This window comes from Ochotona curzoniae, unplaced genomic scaffold (genome assembly GCF_017591425.1).
Source record: "Ochotona curzoniae isolate NIBS_2020 unplaced genomic scaffold, NIBS_Ocur_1.0 contig_883, whole genome shotgun sequence".
NCBI lineage: Eukaryota > Metazoa > Chordata > Mammalia > Lagomorpha > Ochotonidae > Ochotona > Ochotona curzoniae.
The window spans coordinates 42,415,001-42,435,884 of record NW_024466599.1 but is presented as its reverse complement, the minus strand read 5'-3'; the positions used below and the strand labels follow the sequence as shown (position 1 = coordinate 42,435,884).

General features: G+C 38.3%; 1 protein-coding gene across 3 annotated transcripts in view; it reads left to right on the top strand.

Annotated features, from left to right (window-relative positions):
- The window catches only part of EHBP1 (EH domain binding protein 1), a 293,792-nt gene that overhangs the window by 232,496 nt on the left and 40,412 nt on the right, over window positions 1-20,884 (top strand). For all 3 annotated transcript variants that reach the window (XM_040993344.1, XM_040993342.1, XM_040993343.1), the window contains 4 exons: window positions 119-237; window positions 2,593-2,731; window positions 2,885-2,991; window positions 5,581-5,704. In XM_040993344.1, the coding sequence (XP_040849278.1) occupies window positions 119-237; window positions 2,593-2,731; window positions 2,885-2,991; window positions 5,581-5,704 (489 nt within the window). The remainder of the gene's footprint in view (window positions 1-118; window positions 238-2,592; window positions 2,732-2,884; window positions 2,992-5,580; window positions 5,705-20,884) is intronic.

The window sequence follows — 20,884 nt, the reverse complement described above, 5'->3', positions numbered from 1 at the left end:
CATATCTTTTCCTTTTTTGAAATATAATATTTTATATCACCTACAAATGATATCTATATATGTGTATGTATACATACCCATCTCATTCAGTTTTTCATGGTATTTGTATATTTTACAGAACAAAATAGTAAGCTGGTGGACTTGAAGAAGCTCCTAGAACCTCAGCCACAAGTTGCAAATTCACCCTCCACTGATGCCCAGAAAACTGTAACTGAGAGCTCAGAGCAAGACATTAAGGTAATTCTTACTTTTAAAAGCACTTAGCTCCATATCTTTATATTCCAGTTTCTGCTAGCCCCTTACAGTCTTAAAAAGTTTCCTCCCTAACTCTTCGCTCTAAAATTAAGATCTAAAACTTTTTGTTAGATAACCAGTAATTAAATATCCACATGGAAATCAAACTTCATATTCAGTTTTTCAGAGATACCACTGTTTCAGAGTACTATTTTGAATAAAAGTCCCATAAAACTTATGATGTCTGTATAAACTGTATATTTTGCCAAGAAGAATATTTCTAAAAGAACTTTGGCATTTTTCTGTTACCTTCATTTTTTTATCTGTTTAGATAGATGCAAAGTTCTGCTATTTTCATGAATACAGTTTACCTAGAGATAATGATGTGATTGAATGTATTTAAGATACTTGCATATGTTTTGGTCATTGTGACTGTTACCTTGTTTAACACTTAGCAGAAATGTCTCATTTTAACATTAGTTTATATTATATTCTCCACACACCACCACCACTTATTACCCTTCTCCCTTTCTACACCATGTATCATTAGTATTTCTCTAGCTTTAGGGCACTTCCAGTCCTGTATAACTTTTCACCCACCTGCGGACTATGGGGACTGCCCTGCTGACTGAAAGGATTTCCTTCCCCTGACACAGAGATGCTTTGAAGTCTCAAAACAATGACTTTCATTGCTTTTCCCGTATATTGTCGGTTTCTATAAATTGGTGATGAAAGTGTGTGGCAGCTCCAGAGGACTTTGGGTCTCTATCTTTGAACAAAAGGAAGCCTGGATCAGGTCTGGTTTTTTGCGTTCAATTTAGCTTTCTGCAGTGGATTTAATGCAGAATGAAGCTGGACTAAGAATAATACAATGGATTGAAAAGGCTAACTGAATTAGTGGGTTTAGAGGAATACATTTGTAAAGTGGCAGAAGTCCCTAGTCATAAAAAGGTTTCTTAAGATGGGATTTGCTGGCTAATCGCACTGATTTTTTAACATGTTGCCAGGCCTTAAAAAAAAATTTAGCTGTGTTTGTTTATTTTGGTAAAGACTTGAGTTTTAGACTATTAGATGGGTATAATAGTAAAATTTGTGCTTTTAAGAAAAGTTTAACAAGTACATATCTGGGATATTATAAGCATTATGTTGATGGGATGTGTGTGTGTGTTTACACTAGATAACTCAAAAAGGCACTTCCATTTTGATTTAATCACATACTTAGATTAAATTGCTTTTGCTTCCCTAGACATCTCTTATGTAATAATTTTTAAAGTTATTCCAACAAAAGCATGTTTTAAACAGATTGTCTTTATGAATCTTTTCATTTATGGTTTTGAAAATGCTTATAATGAACATATCGAGTCCATCTGTTCTCTTGAAGCTTTCAGCATTGATTTGGGTTTTTATTTATTTTTTAAATAAAATGCAGTTTACACGTCTATAAATGAGGCATTCTGTGTTTGTGGAAAAGGATAAACTGTTACCTTCCCTTGAGGATTCTGTATCCCTGGCCTCCTTGAGGCTAGAGAATAGGCCATTGGAGGGCTCCCTCATTACTGATTGTCTCAATGCAGAGGAAGGGCAAAGTCTTGGTAGCTTTTGATAACCAGTTTCAGCATTCAGCAGGCTTAGCTATTAGTCATGCATCTTAGCCTTTCCCTATTTACTTTCAAAACACTTAATAAAAATAATAAAAGATTAGGTATAAAATGAAATATTTGTTTGGTACACAGCACCTCGGTATCTGCAGCTTCCACACACTGCAATGATTCAGTCTTCTGGGATATTTCTTGTTGATAGAACCATTTGAATTTGTTACCAGTATTAACATAGGGAGCTCTGGAAAAGATAATTGTAGTTTCCTTAGCTGTAAAAGGCTTACTTACAAATCTGGCTTTGGAAAGTTATAGCTGATGAAATGCAGTTCAGTGGGGTAGTATTATAATCCTACTTTTTAGCCTTCATCCAGCATTAGTGGTTTATCTCAATGAGCATAAAATTAGAAACTATTTCTTCTTGTCATACAACTTTGTGGGCCTGTACAAGCTGATGGGGCAGAATAGTAGGAGGAATAAAAGGCAGCATAGCTTTTGAAAAGATACCAATCACTAGGAGAACACATGAGGTTCATGCCATCTTGTATCATAGGTATCGAGAGTTTAAACCTTGCATTCCAAAGTTTTTCATTATGGACAATGGAACTTAAGAGTTGAGCTATTTAGAAAAAAAAAAAGCCCTTTCTTTCGGAAAGTTTCCAACTTTCTAAGTCTGCATTGTCTCAAATAAAATGCTTTCTAAATGTGTGATTTCACATTTATGAAATCAGGACTCTAAAAGCACGTATTGTTTTACTCTTAGAATGGCGCTGAAGATCTCCAGACTGAACGGTTACAAAAAGCAACAGAACGTTTTAAAAATCCTGTTGTGTTTAGCAAGGATTCTACAGTCAGAAAAACTCAACTTCAGTCTTTCAGTCAATATGTTGAGAATAGACCAGGTAGGAACACTTTGAAAAAATGTTTTCTCGTCTCATAATTTAACAATATTTAACAAAATGTATATACTAAAAACCTGTTAACATAAATCTCTAATTTCAGTATATAAATATCAAACTTTATAATAATATTACATGTCTTTCCTCTCTTTTAAGACATGAAAAGGCAGAGATCAATACAGGAAGATACAAAGAAAGGAAATGAGGAGAAGGCGGCGATAACTGAAACTCAGAGGAAGCCATCAGAAGATGAAGTGCTTAATGTATATTAATTTTTTGTGTGGTTTCATGATTGCTGATAATTCCAAACTGTATGTGGAAATAGTGCCTTTATTTGTTAAAATGAGATGTTAGGTTTTTTAAGATGTCAATCTCCAGTGCATTCAAAGCAGAGTGAGAGGGGTGCACTGTTGAATTAGTCTGCAGTGTGGTGATAATTGTCAGATAAAAAAAAATGAATTTTTCAGAGTTCCACAGCCCCAGCTTCCTTGAGACATTTCCATCAGGGCACTTCCCATAAAGAGATTCCAGTATTGATCTACCGGGAGGATTTTAATTATTACAATAGCAGATACCGCAGAGCTGCAGTTAGAGGGAAAAGTCACATGAGACCTGCTAGAATTTCTCAGCCAACCCATTTTGTTGGCTTGGGTTAATGGGTGTTCAACCTTTCCATTATCCAGATCAGCCGTGAATTACTAGCTGAATGATGTTTGCATTAATATAATATATATGGTAATTTCTTCACTTAATTAACGGGGAGGTTCAGCTCGGTAGGGGTATGGGCTGATCATGTGTAAAATTGATTTGTGAGGGAAATATTTGATAGACCGCAGGGAGAAAGCTGCTTTTGATGGACAGCTGCGGGACAGAAGCAGGAAGAACAAGTTCTAACTTGTATTTTTGTCTGGAAGCGTAGGTCTGTTTTAATGATGCTACTTTTTTTTTTATTAACTATAAATTTGCCTAAATATTTTCATTAATTTATGGTTAAAATCATCTTATTGTATTTTAAATTTCTTGTAATGCACTCACAGTCACCAGCTGTGTTTCAGAGCTCTAATAGTTTCTCATTTTAAGTTGTTCACTTCAGAACACTTGGAAAAGTCTTAGTCAAAAAAATAGTTCACAAGTATTTCCTGATGAACTATTTGGAAAAGCTTGTAAGTTGCAGAATACTTGAGTATACTGTGTAGTCACCCTAAAGAAAAGTGACAAGGAATTTGTTCCTATATTAAGAAAACTTCTGCCACCTTATCCATTTTGTCTTTGTAACCAAAACTATATTTGCTTTTTCTGTGGATGGGAGTGTGAGAAGGAAAAGTCCCTTTTGAAAATATTCTTCTGTTTAGCAGATAAATTCAAATAATATTTACTAGATTATTCCAGATTTTAAAGTTAATCTTAGCACTTATTTGGTTATTATAATTCCAGTGTTAATTTTGTAGAGAAATGGAAGAATATTTAATTTTTATGAATCTTTAAAAAAATGCAATGATATTTTTGGATCAGACTATCCTGAGAAATTTTCAGCTTTATTTGTTAAAGTATTTCAAGTTTAAACTTATTGACTGCCACTACCAATTTAACAGTAGGTTTGTATAAATTGAGTTCATATGTGGTTATAAATTAGTAGTTCAAAAGGCCTATAAATTATAGTAGATCACAAGAACTACAAAGCATACTCATAAATAACATAATTTTTGGTGTTTTCTGATTGGAAAGTAACAGAAGATAATTCCTCATAGCCTGTTAGATACTAACATGCCTGTAGAGAGGGAAAGGATTTGACGGAAGGAGGTTGTTCACATTTATTTCTCTGATTAGTATTGTATGTGCTGAAGATAGTAGCGTTGGTGAGGGCAATCACTTCAGCAGTTGTTCAATATTTCTCAGCTACTTAGGACTTGTAGTGCTAGAAATATGAAAAAAAGGGTTTCAAATGGAGGGCCGTAATTAATCCATTTTGGGGTCAGTACTACCAATAGTAACTCTAATTATTTAAATGTGTTACATGAAAATAAAAACTGAAGTTACACTGACACTTTATAATAGAACCATTATTTCTTCTAAACGTAAGTTTTTCTCAATAGAAATGATTATGAAAAGTAAAATTTCAAATTGAAATGCAAATTTAGCTAATTGGAAGATTAACCAGCTCAATAAACTAGTTGTATCAGATCCTTTGTAGTAAAGTTTGAAACCCCTTATCAGGTTAGAATTGCTGTATAATAAGTAGTGATACATCAACAGAATGACATGCTGAAGTCCAGGAGCCAGCTAGAGGGAAAAATGGAGATACGCAAACTTCCCTTTCATCATTTTTTTAAAATATTTTAAATAATATAGTCCCTAAGAAATCAACAATATCTTTTACATTTTGTATTCTTATAGAATAAATCTTTGGTTCTCTCAGGATGGATACTTTTAGAGGATCAATTCCAGTAAAATTCCATTTTTGCGATCACACTTTGAAATAAAGATGCCACTGGTGTTTTGATAATCACCAAAGGGAAAATCTTCTGCTCCCCCTTGTCCATGTTTAAGTAAATCTGACTTAACTCTAAGGAGAGACTTTTTAAACTCAGTGTCAACTTTTTAAACCTGGCAGATCTGCCTGTGAAATGATAAATATAATACTAAACAGCTGGAAGGTTCTCTGTTGACAAAAGTTTGGTATACATAATACATATGAAAAATTCCTGAATCACAGGGAGCTGCTTTTTGGTATTAAGGGAGATACTAAGGGTATATTTGGTTCTCTAGGTAAGTGGTTTACTAAGTGTTTGTAGAAAGAAAAAATGTAACTTACAAGTGATTTTTTTTTCCTTCCTGTTTGTTCTCGTTAACAGAAAGGGTTCAAAGACACCAGTCAGTATGTTGTAGGAGAATTGGCAGCACTAGAGAATGAGCAAAAGCAAATTGACACCCGTGCCGCGCTGGTGGAGAAGCGCCTTCGCTATCTCATGGACACAGGTACGGTGCCCAATTACACTGTAAACAGTTTTGGCAAATTGAGCGTTCACAAACTCTTATAGAGTTTTGGAAGTGTGAATCTTTGAAGCCTGAATGTTCAGCAAAACTGCCTTGAAAATAAAAAGGCTGCGATTTGCAGCCACCTCTCTGGGCCCTGGTGATAAGAGTGCCTTCATGGGAAGTGATAACTCGCCCTGATACCGTGTGAGCCAGCACTATTGAACAGTGTGCTCATCCATGCAGAGTTGGAATACACATCTGTGCCTCATTGATATGCCACTGCTTTTAAAAAAAAAGTAAGATCTTTACTGTTCTACTGATTCATTGGGGGGAAAAAAAAGATTTGGCCAGCTAAAGCCATGTACCGCATGAAACAGAGCACTATGCATAGGGGACGGCTCCATGGACTAGATCACTGAAATTTGAGAATACTATCTGGTTACTGATGCTCCACAATTTTTTTTCCTCAAGGGAACAGGTTTTTAAAAATCTGTAATACTTTGTGTCGCAGTTGCATTTGAAAGGATTAAGGTATATATAACAAGGCTTTTAAAAACTGGTTAATAACAAGTTAGCTTCTAGTCAGAAGGTAGATTGTTATTTGGTGCTGATTACCAACGCTGATTGAACAGATCTAAGAGCACAATATGCTATTGGAAAAGTGTGTGTGTACATGTGTGTCTTTTAAATGGTACTTTTTAAAAAGGACAAAAATGGGAAATATTTTCAAATAATTTGTACCAACTTGAAAGCTATATTAAGAAGAAATGTTAAAAAAAATCAGAAGTCCATTCACCTGGTCAAATTGCTTTAATTTTATGACAGTGTTAAAATATAATTGAACAGTATGATTTAAGATTGGAAACCTTCTCTGAAGTCCTCTGTTTTCCAAAATTATACTCACAATTGAAGAGCTCCAAAATTAAGTATTTTATGGGTCATTTTGAGAATGCATCTACCAATGAAATCAAAATATATTAGAACAGATAAGAAGTTGGACTTTATCTGGCCCAGAGAGTTTCATAAGGTTTCTTACGGAGCCAAAAAGCTTTTTCAGAGACATCTCAGGGATTGCCCGGATATTAAGGGAACAGAAAGTAAATGGACATCTAGCATTCTTATCTTACTCAAATAGAGAGGTTCTAAATGTATTTATTTGAAAGAGGCTTGTTTGAATAGTTTGAAGAAAAAGTAAAATTAAGACAAAAAAAGACTGTTAAAAACAAAGAAGCTATTACCCAGTCCTCTCATTGTACAGACAAACAGATGGAGGCAAGGAGGAATGGCTAAGGTGACACAGATCACTGAGTGGTAGAGCTTGGACTAAGTTCGGGTCTCTAGAACTGTTACCACACAGGGCCCTTCCTACTGTACCAGATTACCTAGACCATTATTACTATTCCCTTGACAAGTTACAATGTATGCCAAGCTTTATACATATAGAGCTGTATGGATTCAGCATGGACCCATAAGCTAATACACTGTTTTTTGTTTTTTAAAAAAAGATTTATTTATTTGAAGGACAGAGCAAAAGGGATAATAACAGAGCAAAAGGGATAATAACAGAGCAAAAGGGAGAGACACAGGAACCTATCCACTGGTTCACTCTCCAGATGGCCATAGTGGTTGGGGCTGGTCCAGGCCAAGTACAGGAACCCAGAGCACCATCCATATCCTCCACATGGATGACAGAGACTGAAGCACTCGTGCCATTTTCCAATACCTTCTTAAGCATATTCATGGGGTCAGAAATGGAGCATCCAGGACACAAACCTACCACCCTCTGATATGGGAGGCTGGCATTGCAAATAGTGGCTTAACCCAATGTGCCACAACACCACTCCAAAATTAATGTAAAATTTTAAATATGAATTTAAACATTTTTAAATTATTTATTTTAAGTATTTTGCAAAGACTTTTTAATCTCTTCTTAAGCAATTGGAAATGGATCGATCATCTTACCTGACTATACTGGTTAAGTTAGATATTACTATACAGGAAATCTTAAACCACTAGAAAAGAAGCTAAAAATTCTGATTCCTCCTTTCATTTAGACAAGGGGTCTAATTTGTTGAGGATTTTTTTTTAAGATTCATTTATTTTTATTGGAAAATCAGACTTACAGAGAGAAGGAGAGACAGATCTTCCATCTGCTGGTTCACTCCCCAAGTAGCCAAAGTGGCCAGAGCTGAGCCAATCTAAAACCAGGATCCAGAAGCTTTTTGTAGGCCTACCACACAGGTGCAGGATCCCAAGACTTTGGGCCATCCTCTGCTGCCTTCCCAGGCCACAAGCAGGGAGCTGGATGGGAAGTGGAACAGCTGGGACACGAACCGGCGTTATCTGGGATCCCTGGGGTTGTAAGATGAGGATCTAACCACTAGGCTGTTGTGCTGGGTTCCTGTTGAGGGTTTTAAACAGGGTAGACTTGAGTTCTCCTTCCTTCTCCACATTTCATTAGTGAAGCCTTGAAACACTAAATTTTATCTGAAGATAGTTTATGATCTAAAACTTAGTCAGACACTGCAAATTTATCCTAGAATCTCTTTGGGGCTTATTGTATTTTTTACTCCCTAGCACGGAATTTGATTATGATTGAATCTGTACTATAGATTTAGACTAAATCTAATTTGGTCTTGCAATTTGATAAACTCAGAGAGTCAACTTGAATGAGTTCGACCCTCTTCCCATATAAGTACTATTTGCAGACTTACCTCAAAACGAGTTTATATCTGAAAGTACAAAGTAAGGTGCTAAAAACTCTGAAGAATATATTAATCCATTCCATTTCTGTATTCCTGTATATTCCAATTCTTCATTTAATATTCTAGTACCTTTTTTCTAGCATGTACGAAATTTCAGCTACCTTCTGAGTCTCAGCCAGAGAGTATCCATATTCATTACACGACAGAACTGAGACTCATAGGGGATATGATAGGGGAAATGACTCACTTAAGTTGACCCTATTAGGTAATGGCAGAATTAGGTCTTGAATTCAGGCTTTTTGATTTTCCTGGCTCTTAATTCATTTTGCTTGCCTTTTTCTTTTTTTGAGATTTGTTTGTTTATATATTTGAAAAGGAGAGTTACAGAGAGAGGACAGACAAATCTTCCATCCGCTAGTTCACTTCTCAAATGGCCACAATGTCTGAAGCCTGGAGCTTTTTCCAGGTCTCCCAGGTGGGTGCATGCAGGAGCCCAGACTTGGGCCATTCTGCACTTCCTTTCCAGGTCATTAGTTAGGGAGCTGCATCAGAAATGAAGTCTCTAGGACTCCTTATGCAATGCTGGAGCCAGAGGTGGAAGTCCCCCACCATATATCTATTTTATATATAACAGACACACTTCTTTCAATTGTTTCAGTTTAAAAAAAAAAAACCCTGACATGCTGGCACAAGGCTCTAGCAAGAGAATAGGAAAAGAATACACAAAAGTACTTCACAATTTTTATAGAGTAAGTTGAGCAGAAATAAATGGCACGATGCCTTGAACGCACCAATATCCCATATGGGCGCCGGTTCTAATCCCAGCAGCTCCACTTCCCATCCTGCTCTCTGCTTGTGGCCTGGGAAAGCAGTTGAGGACTGCCCAAAGTCTAGGGACTCTGTACCACATGGGAGACCTGGAAGAAGCTCCTGGCTCCTGGCTTCAGATCAGCATAGCACCGGCCGTTGCGGTCACCTAGGGAGTGAATCATTGGACGGACGGAAGATGTTCCTCTCTGTCTCTCCTCCTCTCTATATATTTAACTTTGCAATAAAAATAAAATAAATCTCTTTTAAAAAAAAATCCCAGCTTAGAATACCTGTATCCTAGGCTTTCTGCTGCCAACCTATGATTCCTGCTAATGCAAACCTTGAGAGGCACCACATGATTTTTCAAGTACTTGATTCCCTACAACCTACGTGGGAGAACCAGAGTTCTAGACTCCTGTCTTTAGACCTGGCCCAGCCCTGGCTGTCATGGAAATTTGGCAAATGAACCAGTTGATAGACAGTCTCTTTCTCTTTTTGTCTCTTTCAAATTAAATGAAAATGAATTACTTTTTTAAATTGTAGAAAGATTACATTAAAAGATAAGCTTGTTTTGTTTTGTTGAAATTCATGTGTGGTTTTTATAATACATATTTTCTGAGAAGTTTTATTCAGTGTCTGTTTGTTTGTTTGTTTGTTTGAGATTCAGCGAGAGAGGTTAGTGTTCCTTTCAGTTGGTTCACTCTTCAAATACCTACCAAAATCTGGGGATAGTTCCAGGCTGTAGTCAGGACCTGAAAGCTGAGAGGTCAGTCCAGCTCAATGTCATATGGATGTCAGGAATCTGATTACTTGTGTCGTCACTGCTAGGGTCTGTGATAGCAGGAAGCTAGAGTCAGGAACTACCAGCTGAATATTGAAGCCAGGTTCTCCTCTGTGGGACATAAGCATCTTAACCTCTAGGCTAACTGCCCTTTCATCTAGAACTTGTTGAAAAGAGAGTCTTAATAGGTAATGCAACAAGTTGGAGACATGCCAGGGGAGCTGCATAAGGTATAAATAAGGTTGGGATTTTTACATCTGCTTCCCTCTAAAATTGTTGAACAATGCTGATTCAGTGATAGTCTGAACTCAAAAGGCAAAATGATGGGGGTGGGAGTTGGGAGCCAGGAGTAAGTAGAGGGAGACAGGGAGAGATGTTTCATCCAATTTGGTTCTCCTCAAATGGCTACAGTGGCTAGGGATGGGCCAGGCTAAATCCAGTAGCCAGGGGCCAAGAGCCACAAGCTTCTTCCAGCTCTCCCACATAGGTACAAAAGTCCAAATCATTTAGACCATCCTCTTCTGTTTTCTCAGACCTGCTAGCAAGAAGCTAGATTGAAAGCAGAGCAGCCAGGACTTGAACCAACACCCGTATGGTATGCCAGCATTTATAGATGACAGCTAACCCACTACACTACAATACAAGCTCAGTTTTATTTTCTGTCATTCTGCATTGAGACCTGTAAGATCCTTAGGCAAATATTGAAGATATTTTAAATTTTTTCCTACCAGCTCTTAATGATGTATGTATAAAGTTATTGAGGAGGAGTAAGTTTCTAGGAAGTTTATACAGGTTACTTGAGGAGCAAAAATATGTACTGTATGCATTCCAAGCTGATACAGTGCATGTAAATGTAGTGATTGATGGAACTGCGCCAGCAATGTTGTAATCTTTGTAAAAAGTGGAGCCTATGATGGATATGTTATGGGGCCTTGTACTGTATGCTACAAGTGATGTTACTATGATAAATGATGTTTCTTTTTCGGTACAATTCTAGCTTTATTTTATGGATTATCAAACTCTCCTACTGTAATAGTGTTTTAATCTAATGATTCAGTTATTGAAGAAGGTGATGTCTACATTATGAGTATAAAAAGTAAACATTTGCGAAGAAGGATTATAATAAAATTGTATCTTACAACTTTTTAACCTTTAGGTAGTAAATGAAAGATCATGGTAGTTTTCTTAAGTATAGGATCAAAAGTACTGATTTTACAACCTTTTTTAATGTTATTTGTTTATGTGAAAGGAAAGACAGAGATGAAGAAAGGCAGAGTTAAAGAGTGGGAGAGGCAAAGAAAAAGAAATCTGATTTTCCTTTGCTGGTTTACTCCCCCAAATGGCTGCAACAGTCAGGACTGGGCCAGGCCTAAACCAGGAGCTAGAAGTTTCATTGCATTTCCCATGTGGATGCACAGGCCCAATTAATTGGGCCATCATCAGCTGCTTTCTCAGGCACATTAGCAGGGAACTGGATCAAAAGTGGAGTGGCTGAGTTGGGTTTTGATATGGCGTTGGCTAGCTGGTACTGGGACTTGGGGCAAGTCCTGTCAGGCCAGACTGCAGAACCACTTGGAAAGTACAATATCTGGGACTGGCAGTGACCCTAGTAGGGAGAATGTGGGCTTGGGAACCAACGTTGGGGGTAGGCCTGTATGGGTAGGCAATGGCACCCACAGGCATGAGTATAGACTGGATAGTGAGGTTCATCAGGCTGAGCTAGGCTGCAACACCCATTGATGTGTATAAGAGCCAAATGGAATGTGGGATGGACTGGACCAGTCTGCTGCACACCCCAGGATGCACAGGAACTGGGGCTGAGGAGAGACCTGGTTGGGCTTACTAGGGTTTGCCCCAACTAGTCTGCAGTTCCTCCTGGTGTGTGTGAGGGCTGAGTGTATGATAGGAAGGGATGGGCTGGACAGCAACATCCAGTGGTTACTGTATAAGATGGAGCTGGGAACAGAGCTGATTGGGTAGCTGCAACCACCAGTGTTTGTGTAGGCTGGTGTGGGTGGTGATGGACTGAGCCAGACCCTGCCCTGGCCAGCACACACGGGAGTCAGGTCTGGGCTCACCTCTGGTGAGGTTTCTTTTCTAGTGAGGGAACCCCCAACTGGACCATTGAATTCAGAACACTAACCATGGGGAAAATCACAGGATCTGTCATCTGTCCATGGAGTGCATGTATCAGAACTGGGTCTCCTTGGTTGCGGAGGCCTGTGCAACAGATTGCATGCCCAGGTGCTCATGCGAGACATGACAACCAGTTCATTGAGGCTTGTGGAGAATATCTAGTACCTTGGAGGGCAGAACAAATTGGACAGGTCTCCCAGCCAAGCTTGACAGCAAGTATCTGGGTGAGTGGAGACTCTAAGGTGGACTATATCCGCTAATGGACCTTGGAAAGATTTCTTCAACCTTGGAGCAAAAAAATCAATAGTGTCTCAGAACTATCAAAATCATTTAAGCAGTACCCTCAGAACATGTTTTGCATAGGGAACCCTGGGATGACATTGGATGGCCATCCCCCATCCCCAGGTACTGATGAGCGTGAGCTGCTGGGAGTAGCCCTGTCCTCTTCTCTCCCTACTTTCCTCAGATACAGGGGGGGAAAAAAAAAGGAGATTAGAAACAGTTGTCTCATCCACTTTCCCTCATTCTTTGACCCTCCCACACTATTTTGTGATCCACATGGGCTTACATACTCCTTAACTATGTAAACATAATTAAAAATAAAATAAATGTATTATTAGAAAAAAAAAGGGGAGTAGCTAGACTCCAACTGGTGTACTATCAGATGTAAGTGCTATAGGTACAGGTTTACCGCACTGTAGCACAGTACTGGCCCTGATGCCTTTTTAAAAATCTGCATTCCAAAAGCCTAGATGACTTTTTTTTTTTAAATAATCTTAGTTGATTAGGGTACCAAGGGTCAAGGACTACAGGGTAAAAGTGGGTAATACCATTGTTTCCACACTAATATTATCATTTTCCCCTGTATCTGGGGTTAGGAGAGTAACAAAGAGAAAAGCCCTACCCAACCTCCCACCCATCCCCAATCCTCAACAGGAGGCGCGCTCCAAGGGTCCTGCTCAAACAGTTTTGATAGTTCATCAGTTCTGGATTGCTGCCAATCTCACAGTTCCAATCGCAATGAAACCTATTCAGAGTCCACTGGCTGACAGTCTCTTGATGGTTGGGGTTCCAAGATCAGCAGTTCAGTTGGAGGGATCTCCAAAGAAACTTCATCTGAGATGATCCCAGATGTGATTCTTGCGTGAGTTTGCTAGTACAGACTCCAACACCATCCGTCGTCCCAATCAACTTATGCACATGCTGGTTGTTGCAATTGCTGGGTCCATTCTGTTTCCAGCCCTGTCTTCCTCGTGAACCAACGGGTGTTGTAGTCCTGCTCGATTCTACCCACTTCATACTTGGTCCTCACACAAACCAGTTGGAGCTGCAGCCTAGTTGGAGCGACTCCCCATAACCCCCATCAGTTCTGCCCCCTACCCTGGGTCCCATGCCTACCAGTATGTACCGCAGGCTTGTCCAGTCTGTCCACATACCATTTAGCTCTCGCACATGTCAATGGACATTGAAGCCTAGTTTAACCCAACCAACCTATTATCCAGCCCATATACCTACTGGCAGGTGATTTCTGTCTAGCCACCCCTGCCCCTAACCTAGTTTTTGTGCTGACCAGTGAGGGTGGTAACCCTGAGGGAGGTGCCCACTATTTCCCTTCTAGGCCACACCCACTCCCTGATTTTGCACTCTCCAGGTGGTTCTGGCATTTGACTTGACAGAATTAGCTCCCAGTGCCAGCCTCTTCCAGCTAATGCTGCGGCTAAGCCCAAACAACCCTTAACCACTCTAAATTTTGCTTGGACCAGTCGGAATAGTCAGCCCACTGTGACCATTCCGTTATCTAGCTCAATGAGGCCCACAGGTGTTTTAGCCCTGCCTAGTCTGAACTGCCCCCATCCCAACTCATGCTTTCCAGTGGAAGTAGTTGTCCAGCAGGGGAGCCCACATTCCCTTGTCGGCTTTGCCTTCTCCCCCTGATTTTCACATGTGCTGTTTGGGCACTGCAACCACATCTGGTATGGCTCATCTCACCTTGGCATTGCTTATTGTGTACTGGTATGTGTTGCAACTGAACCTGGCTCGACCCACACTGTTCTGGTGCTTGGATTCACCAGTAGGTAATGTGAACAGGTTCAGCCTGGTCTGCCCCCAATCCATGTAATGTGTATGCCATAGCCTGTTCTGGGTTGTTCCCTATTGTGCTTCTTACGCTTACCTGTAGGGACTGTGTCCTGCCAGAGAAGTTGCCCAGGCTCCTCCATCAGAACCTCTCCCAGTGCCAGTTTTTGCGCATACCAGTGGGTCCATGAGCCAGCCCTACTCAGTTCACCTCCTGTCCTAGCAGGAACAGTAACCTAGATGACTTTTTAAAAAATACTAGGTAAAGGGCCTGGCATGGTAGCCTAGTGGCTAAAGTCCTCGCCTTGAACGCGCCAGGGTCCCATATGGGCACTGGTTCTAATCCCAGCAATGCTGCTTCCCATCCAGCTCCTTACCTGTGACAGCCTGGGAAAGCAGTCAATCATGGCCCAAAGCCTTGGGACCCTGCACCCATGTGGGAGATGCGGAAGAGGCTCTGGGCTCCTGGCTTTGTATTGGCTCAGCTCGGGCATTTGTGACCACTTGGGGAGTGAATCATCAGATGGAAGATCTTCCTCTGTCTTGCCTCCTCTCTGTGTATCTGATTTTCCAGGAAAATAAATAAATCTTTAACAGCAACAATAACAAAAATACTAGGTAGGGATAGACATTTAAACAATTTGTCCATCCATATCCAAATACCTGGGTTTGGTACTTAATTCCAGCTTCCTGATATTGCGCACACCAAAAGACAGCAGTGGTAATTCAAGTTTCTACCACTCTAGATGAGAGACCTGGGTTGAATTTCCAGCTCTGGGCCTGAACACCCAGCATTTTCAACCATTTGGGAGTAAACAGGAGGATGAATGCATGCCCCCTGCCTCCACATGGGAAACATGAATGAAGCTCCTAGCTCCTGCTTTGAACTGGCCCAGCCCTGGCTGTTACCGCCATGTGGAGAGCAAACCAGGAGATAAATATTTCTCTCTCTCTCTCTTTCTCTCAAATAAAATAAAGAAATCTTTTTAAAATGTTTTAATACATAAGTATCTTAAATATACCTAGGGAAAAGACTGAATTAAAAACTCAGGGGCTAGGGGACAATGCCATGGGATTCTAGTTTGAGCCTCCACCTGAAGTGCTGGCATCCCATATGAGCACCAGTTCAAGTTCCCACTACTCCACTCTGATCCATCTCCCTACTAATGTACCTGAGTAAGTAGCAGAGGAGGGACCACAGACCCTAAACCCACATGGGAGACCTGGAAGCTTCAGGCTCCTTACTTCAGACCAGCCAAGCTCTGGCCATTACAACCATTTGGGGAATGAACAGAAGATGAAAGGTGTCTGTCTGTCTGTCTGTCTGTCTCTCTCTCTCTTTCTCTCTCTCTCTCTCTTTCTCTTTCTCTCTCTATTTCTCTCAATTACTTTTGAAATGAGTAAGTCTTAAGTTTATAAAGGTAAATAAATAAACTTTGGGGGCTGGCATTGTGACACAAGTTAAGCCACTGTTTGCCACACTGGTACCACACATTGCAATGACAATTTAAGTACTGGCTGCTCTGTTCCCAGTCCTGTTTTCTAACTAACACATCTGGAATGACGGCAGCAGATGGCCTAAATACTTGGGCCCCTGCTACCTATGTGGTAGACTAGAGTGGAGTTCTTGGCACCTAGCTTCTGCCTAGTTCATTCTTGTCCTTTGCAACCATTTAAGGAGTAAGCCAACTGATGGAAGCTGTGTGTGTGTGTGTGTTTCTCCATTATGCCTTTCAAATAAATTAGTTAATCTTAAAATCTTCGCCATGATCCTCAGCATGTTTTTTATGTTTTGAGACACCAAATGTAGTAGTAAATTTATTTTAAAACAGGGAATTGGGGACATAAAAGAATGAAAAACAAAATTTCTGTGAATTGTTACTGGAACCTAATTCCTTTTAATCTCCAGAATTATCCATTATCTATATCTAAAGATGAAAGTAGAGGTGGGTTTTGGCACAGCAGTTGAGCTATTGCATGTGAGACCTGCATTTCATATTAGTGTCCCTGGATTTTATTTGTGGCTCTGTGATTCTAGCTTCCTGCCAGTGGGAACCCTGGAAGGTAGCAAGTGGTAGCTCATGTACTCGGGTCTCTAAATCCACTTGCAAGACTCAGATAGAGTTTCCATTTCCTGCCCTAGCTTCAGCCTGACCTAGCCATGCCTGTTACATTCATTTTGCGGGAGTGAAACAATGGCTGGGAAAGCCCTCTCTACTTATCTCTAGGTCTATCTATCTTCCTTTCAAATAAATAAATAAGTAAAAAAATGGTAAAAGATTACATTATTGACCAATATTTATTACATAGGTGTTACATATTTAGCTCTATGGAAAATGCTGTAGATGTACTACTTTGTTGTCTCCCACCATAGCCTAGCCCTTTGACATCAGTGCTACTAATACATAAAAGCTATAAATGGTCACATTTTTTAGATGAGGAAAACGAAGCCCAAAAGAGTCAGTAACTTGTCCACTTAGTCTGTATGTAGTCAAACAGGAGTCAAATCCAATATGATGGCCAGTTGAGCCTTACTCCCAGATATCATCTGCTTCATCTGTCATCTTCGCAGTGAAATTCTGATTTTTCTAGGGTTTTATTAATAATTCTTTGTATCCTCTCATCACCTTTTCTGATTTATAATTAGTGACTTAGAAGAAACAGATCAATATTCACTTAGATTGTGCAAAAAGCAAGCCCAAATCATTTTGTTCAGTAGAGACCCAGAGATTTCATATGCCTCTTAATATTATTTCTGTTTGCTGGTCATAGTAATTGATATACATGAAAATCAGGTTGTAAAACATCCTCATCTGGAGTTATCAAAGGGATAAAAACAAGCTTCTCTTCAAAAGAAACACCTAGCTCTTTGCTAATCTTTAAAAGGTTCTGAAACTAGAACATTATAATGTGTAGGGGGTAATTTTCAGTCTAGGATCAATTTCCTCTGAATACCCAAACACAGTTTTTGACATATGTTAAAATCAAAACTGTTAAAGCTTAAGTGACTGACTTCTAAATTAAGGTAATTAGTTTTATTTAAACAGCTTACAATTTATGACACTGGGTATGCATTTAATATTTTCTGAAATAAGGCTCCTCAGTTTCTTCCATAAAAGAAAAGTGCAATCTTCATCTCTTTTAATATGAAAATATAATCTCAGCTATTAAAAAAGTATAGTTTCATGGTACATTAGAAAATCTTATAGAAAATTACTGCTTCATTGGCATGAACACTGGTTTAGTCAATGTGATGTCCTCAATTAGAGTCTAAATACTTAAAATTATTACATTTCTAGAGAATCTTAGGCTCATATTCCTGAAATGCCATATATGAACCTGAAAAGATTTGCTCTGTGAACAAATAAGAAAAAAGTCATGTGTAGAGGATGTTAAAAAGAAAAGACATTTGTGTGATCAAACTGCAGAATAATATGTCATTATCATTTATTTATTTTCCCTGTATAATGACTAACATTAAATTATCACAGAGATAGAATTATCTTGTCATTTTTAACAGTATAACTCTTATTGCTAAGTTAGCATATTCTGTGAATGAAACAGAGGATTTTTAATGCTGTTATATTGAGTAACTGTGAAATTCAAAATAGGGCTAAAGCATTCAAAATTGTTTTTAGGTCCATGTAACTGTTTTCTATCATGGCTACCTCAGTGATTTCCTTGCATTTATATTGTTTTCTGTTCAAGTTGCATTCTGGACTTTATTGCAGCTTTATTTTTGAGACATATACTTTTTCACTGTTTTTCTGAGTATGCACAGGCTTATAAGTCTTGTTAGATATAAATTCAGTTAATTATTAAATAGTCACTATTCTCCATTTGAGACCATGTAGATATTATCAAATAATGAACATGTTTATGGTACTATACAAGGGTTAATTAAATAACAAAAACTCTATTGACCACCAATGGTAAATATAATTGAATTAACAGAGCAGTAAAATAAGTGTAGACAAAATAAATATAGACAAGAGAATATGGGAAAGCTTCTGTAATGTTTTAGATTAATAGGTATGCAGAATTCTTCACATTTTTTATTACGTTGTCCCTAGATGAATTCAAAGTAATTGGGGTGGTTAATTTTATTTACACAGAGCCGTTCACAGCGCATTAAATAATAGAGATAATTGAACAAGAATTGTCAAGTGTGTACTGATATCAGACATATTACAGAAGGGAATGTGCATAAAACTTCATTTCTATGCAGCCATTGTTTATGGTAATTAAGTACACAGATTTATCCCTTGGTTGCCTTCCAAGCTTATGGCAACTGCTATTGTTGTGCTCCATTAATATGTAATCAGGAAATAGTTTAATTTTCTAATCTGCAGTTTGAGAATTCACTTTCTAACAACTCTTAATTACTGCATTGCCCTAATGATGCTCATGGTTATGAAAATTGAACCAATAAACTCAGTGGAAGAAGCCAGAGGGGATTATAATTCCAGAGGTGGTGCTTACTTAATAAACTTGTTATGCTTTCACCAGAGGGAGCTCAGTGTCCTTCAAAGGCATTTAATTTTATATTTGGAATTTTTGCCTCTTCATTATATAAGGAGTTAAAATATTAAAGAAAAGATAATATTCTAAAATCTGTTTATCAAAAATGAAATAATATCTTGATTTTTAAAGCACTTTAATCCCTTCAAAATTATTTAGGGAGTAGATGGCAAAGATGTTTTTGTATATATTGCGTTAGATTTTATACAACTTGTTTATTTTTGCTAATGTACCTTAAATCATGAAAGTACGGGAGTTATATTTGTAAAATATTTGAGTAAAGATTCTGTTTTGACTTAACTCTATACAATTACTTCAATTTTTCATTTAAAGACTTAATATTATCCAGTTATTAAATAATGGGTGAATACTTCTTCATATATACAATTCAGTTCCAAGTTTAAGTAAAAAAAGCTCAAAGAAATTTCCTTAGCCTTATTTTTGAGATGAAGGATCTTACAGAAAGACCCTTTTAGTTGTATCATAAAAAAAGACATGTCATATGTTGCCATGATAAGATGGAGTATGTGGGAAGGTCCTCTTCTGTATCATGATCATTTCTTCCCCACAGTATGGTCTCCTAAAACCAAATGAGAGTCATTGGTAACAACACAGATTCAACTAAGCATTAGCCTGTCAAGTTCATAAAACTTACTTTTATTTGTTAATTAAAAAAAAGAACTTGACAGTTTTTCCAACACTGATTGAGTTTATTCAGTGAGCTTCAGTAAATTAAGAGAATAAATGGTTCTTAATAGTTTGGGTTATTTTTCAACCCGAAGAAATTTGCTATCTTATTAAATGAAATTTGTAATTTTGTAATTGAGATTGCATTATTTATTTCCTTGCATTTTCTGTCTTGATGTGTATTATAACTTTATTATGCTATGATTAGTAGTAGTTCTCATTAATATTATTTCTGAAATTATATGGAAAATAAAAGATCACATTTGATATGCATTAGGATTACCTGATAAGTTTGCAAATTCTCTTCCTGACTCCCATCCACTTCTGCACATTCTGATTTAGCACACAGGGAGTAATCAGAGATTTGCATATTTACAACCTTCTCTTTGATGCTGAAGGAGGTAGTCCACATATTTTCTCATTTGAAAACATTGCTTTAAAAACTATACCTGCATTTGTAATAAGCTGGCATAGAAAATGATCTAATTCTAAATATACTTAAATACTCCCTCTATTATTCTTCCATTGTTCCTGATATAAAACTTCCAGACGGAGAGTTGTCTACTTAATCTCTTGTTAATCCAAATTTATCATGTCTTTTTCTTGTGAGAGGTAAGATTAGTATTAATTATTATGCTGGAAATTTGTTACTTTCAAGGAAACCTGAATTGGTCTTGCCTGTGGTAAAAGTATGGCTTTTTTTTTAAGATTTATTGTTTTTTAATTGAAAGGCAGATTTAAAGAGAGAAGGAGAGACAGAGGGAAAGAGATCTTCCATCTCTGCTGGCTCACTGCCCAGTGGTCTCAATGACCAGAGCTTAGCCATCCAAAGCTTGGAACTTGGAGCTTCTTCCTGGTCTCCCAAGAGACCCTCTTTCACTGTTTTCCCAAGCACATTAGCAGGTAGCTGGATTGGAAGTGGAGCAGCCAGAACTTGAACTGGTACCCACAGGGGATGCCTGCACTGCAGGCAGGTAGTTAACCTACTATACATGGCATTAGCCCCAGCAGTTCTTTATTTTCTTTGTTGAAATATTCAATTTTGGGGAAAATGTGCTGTGTTACCAAAGAGCCACATCACTAGATATGTTGCCCCACTGTAGGAGAGAGCATGGTCAGCCTTCGGATAGTTATAGTAATGCCTCGGTTACTGAAGTATTACCTTCCTGCCTAGAAACTGTTCTAGGGTTCTCAGTGTTACAATACCAAATATATTGGGTTTACTGTGCCTTTGGATAGCTTATAATTCCAGATTGCTGATAATGCAGACACTAAGAGGCAGTGCTAATAGCTCAGATATTTGGATTCTTGTCACCCATATGGGAGACCTGAATTGAATTGTCAGTTCTTAGTTCAGGCCCTATCCAGATGTGACCATTTTGGGCATTTTGGAAGTTGGCTAGCACATGAAAGGTCTCTTGCTTTCTCTGTGTTAGAAAGAAGCAAGGAAACCAAGAAGGGAGA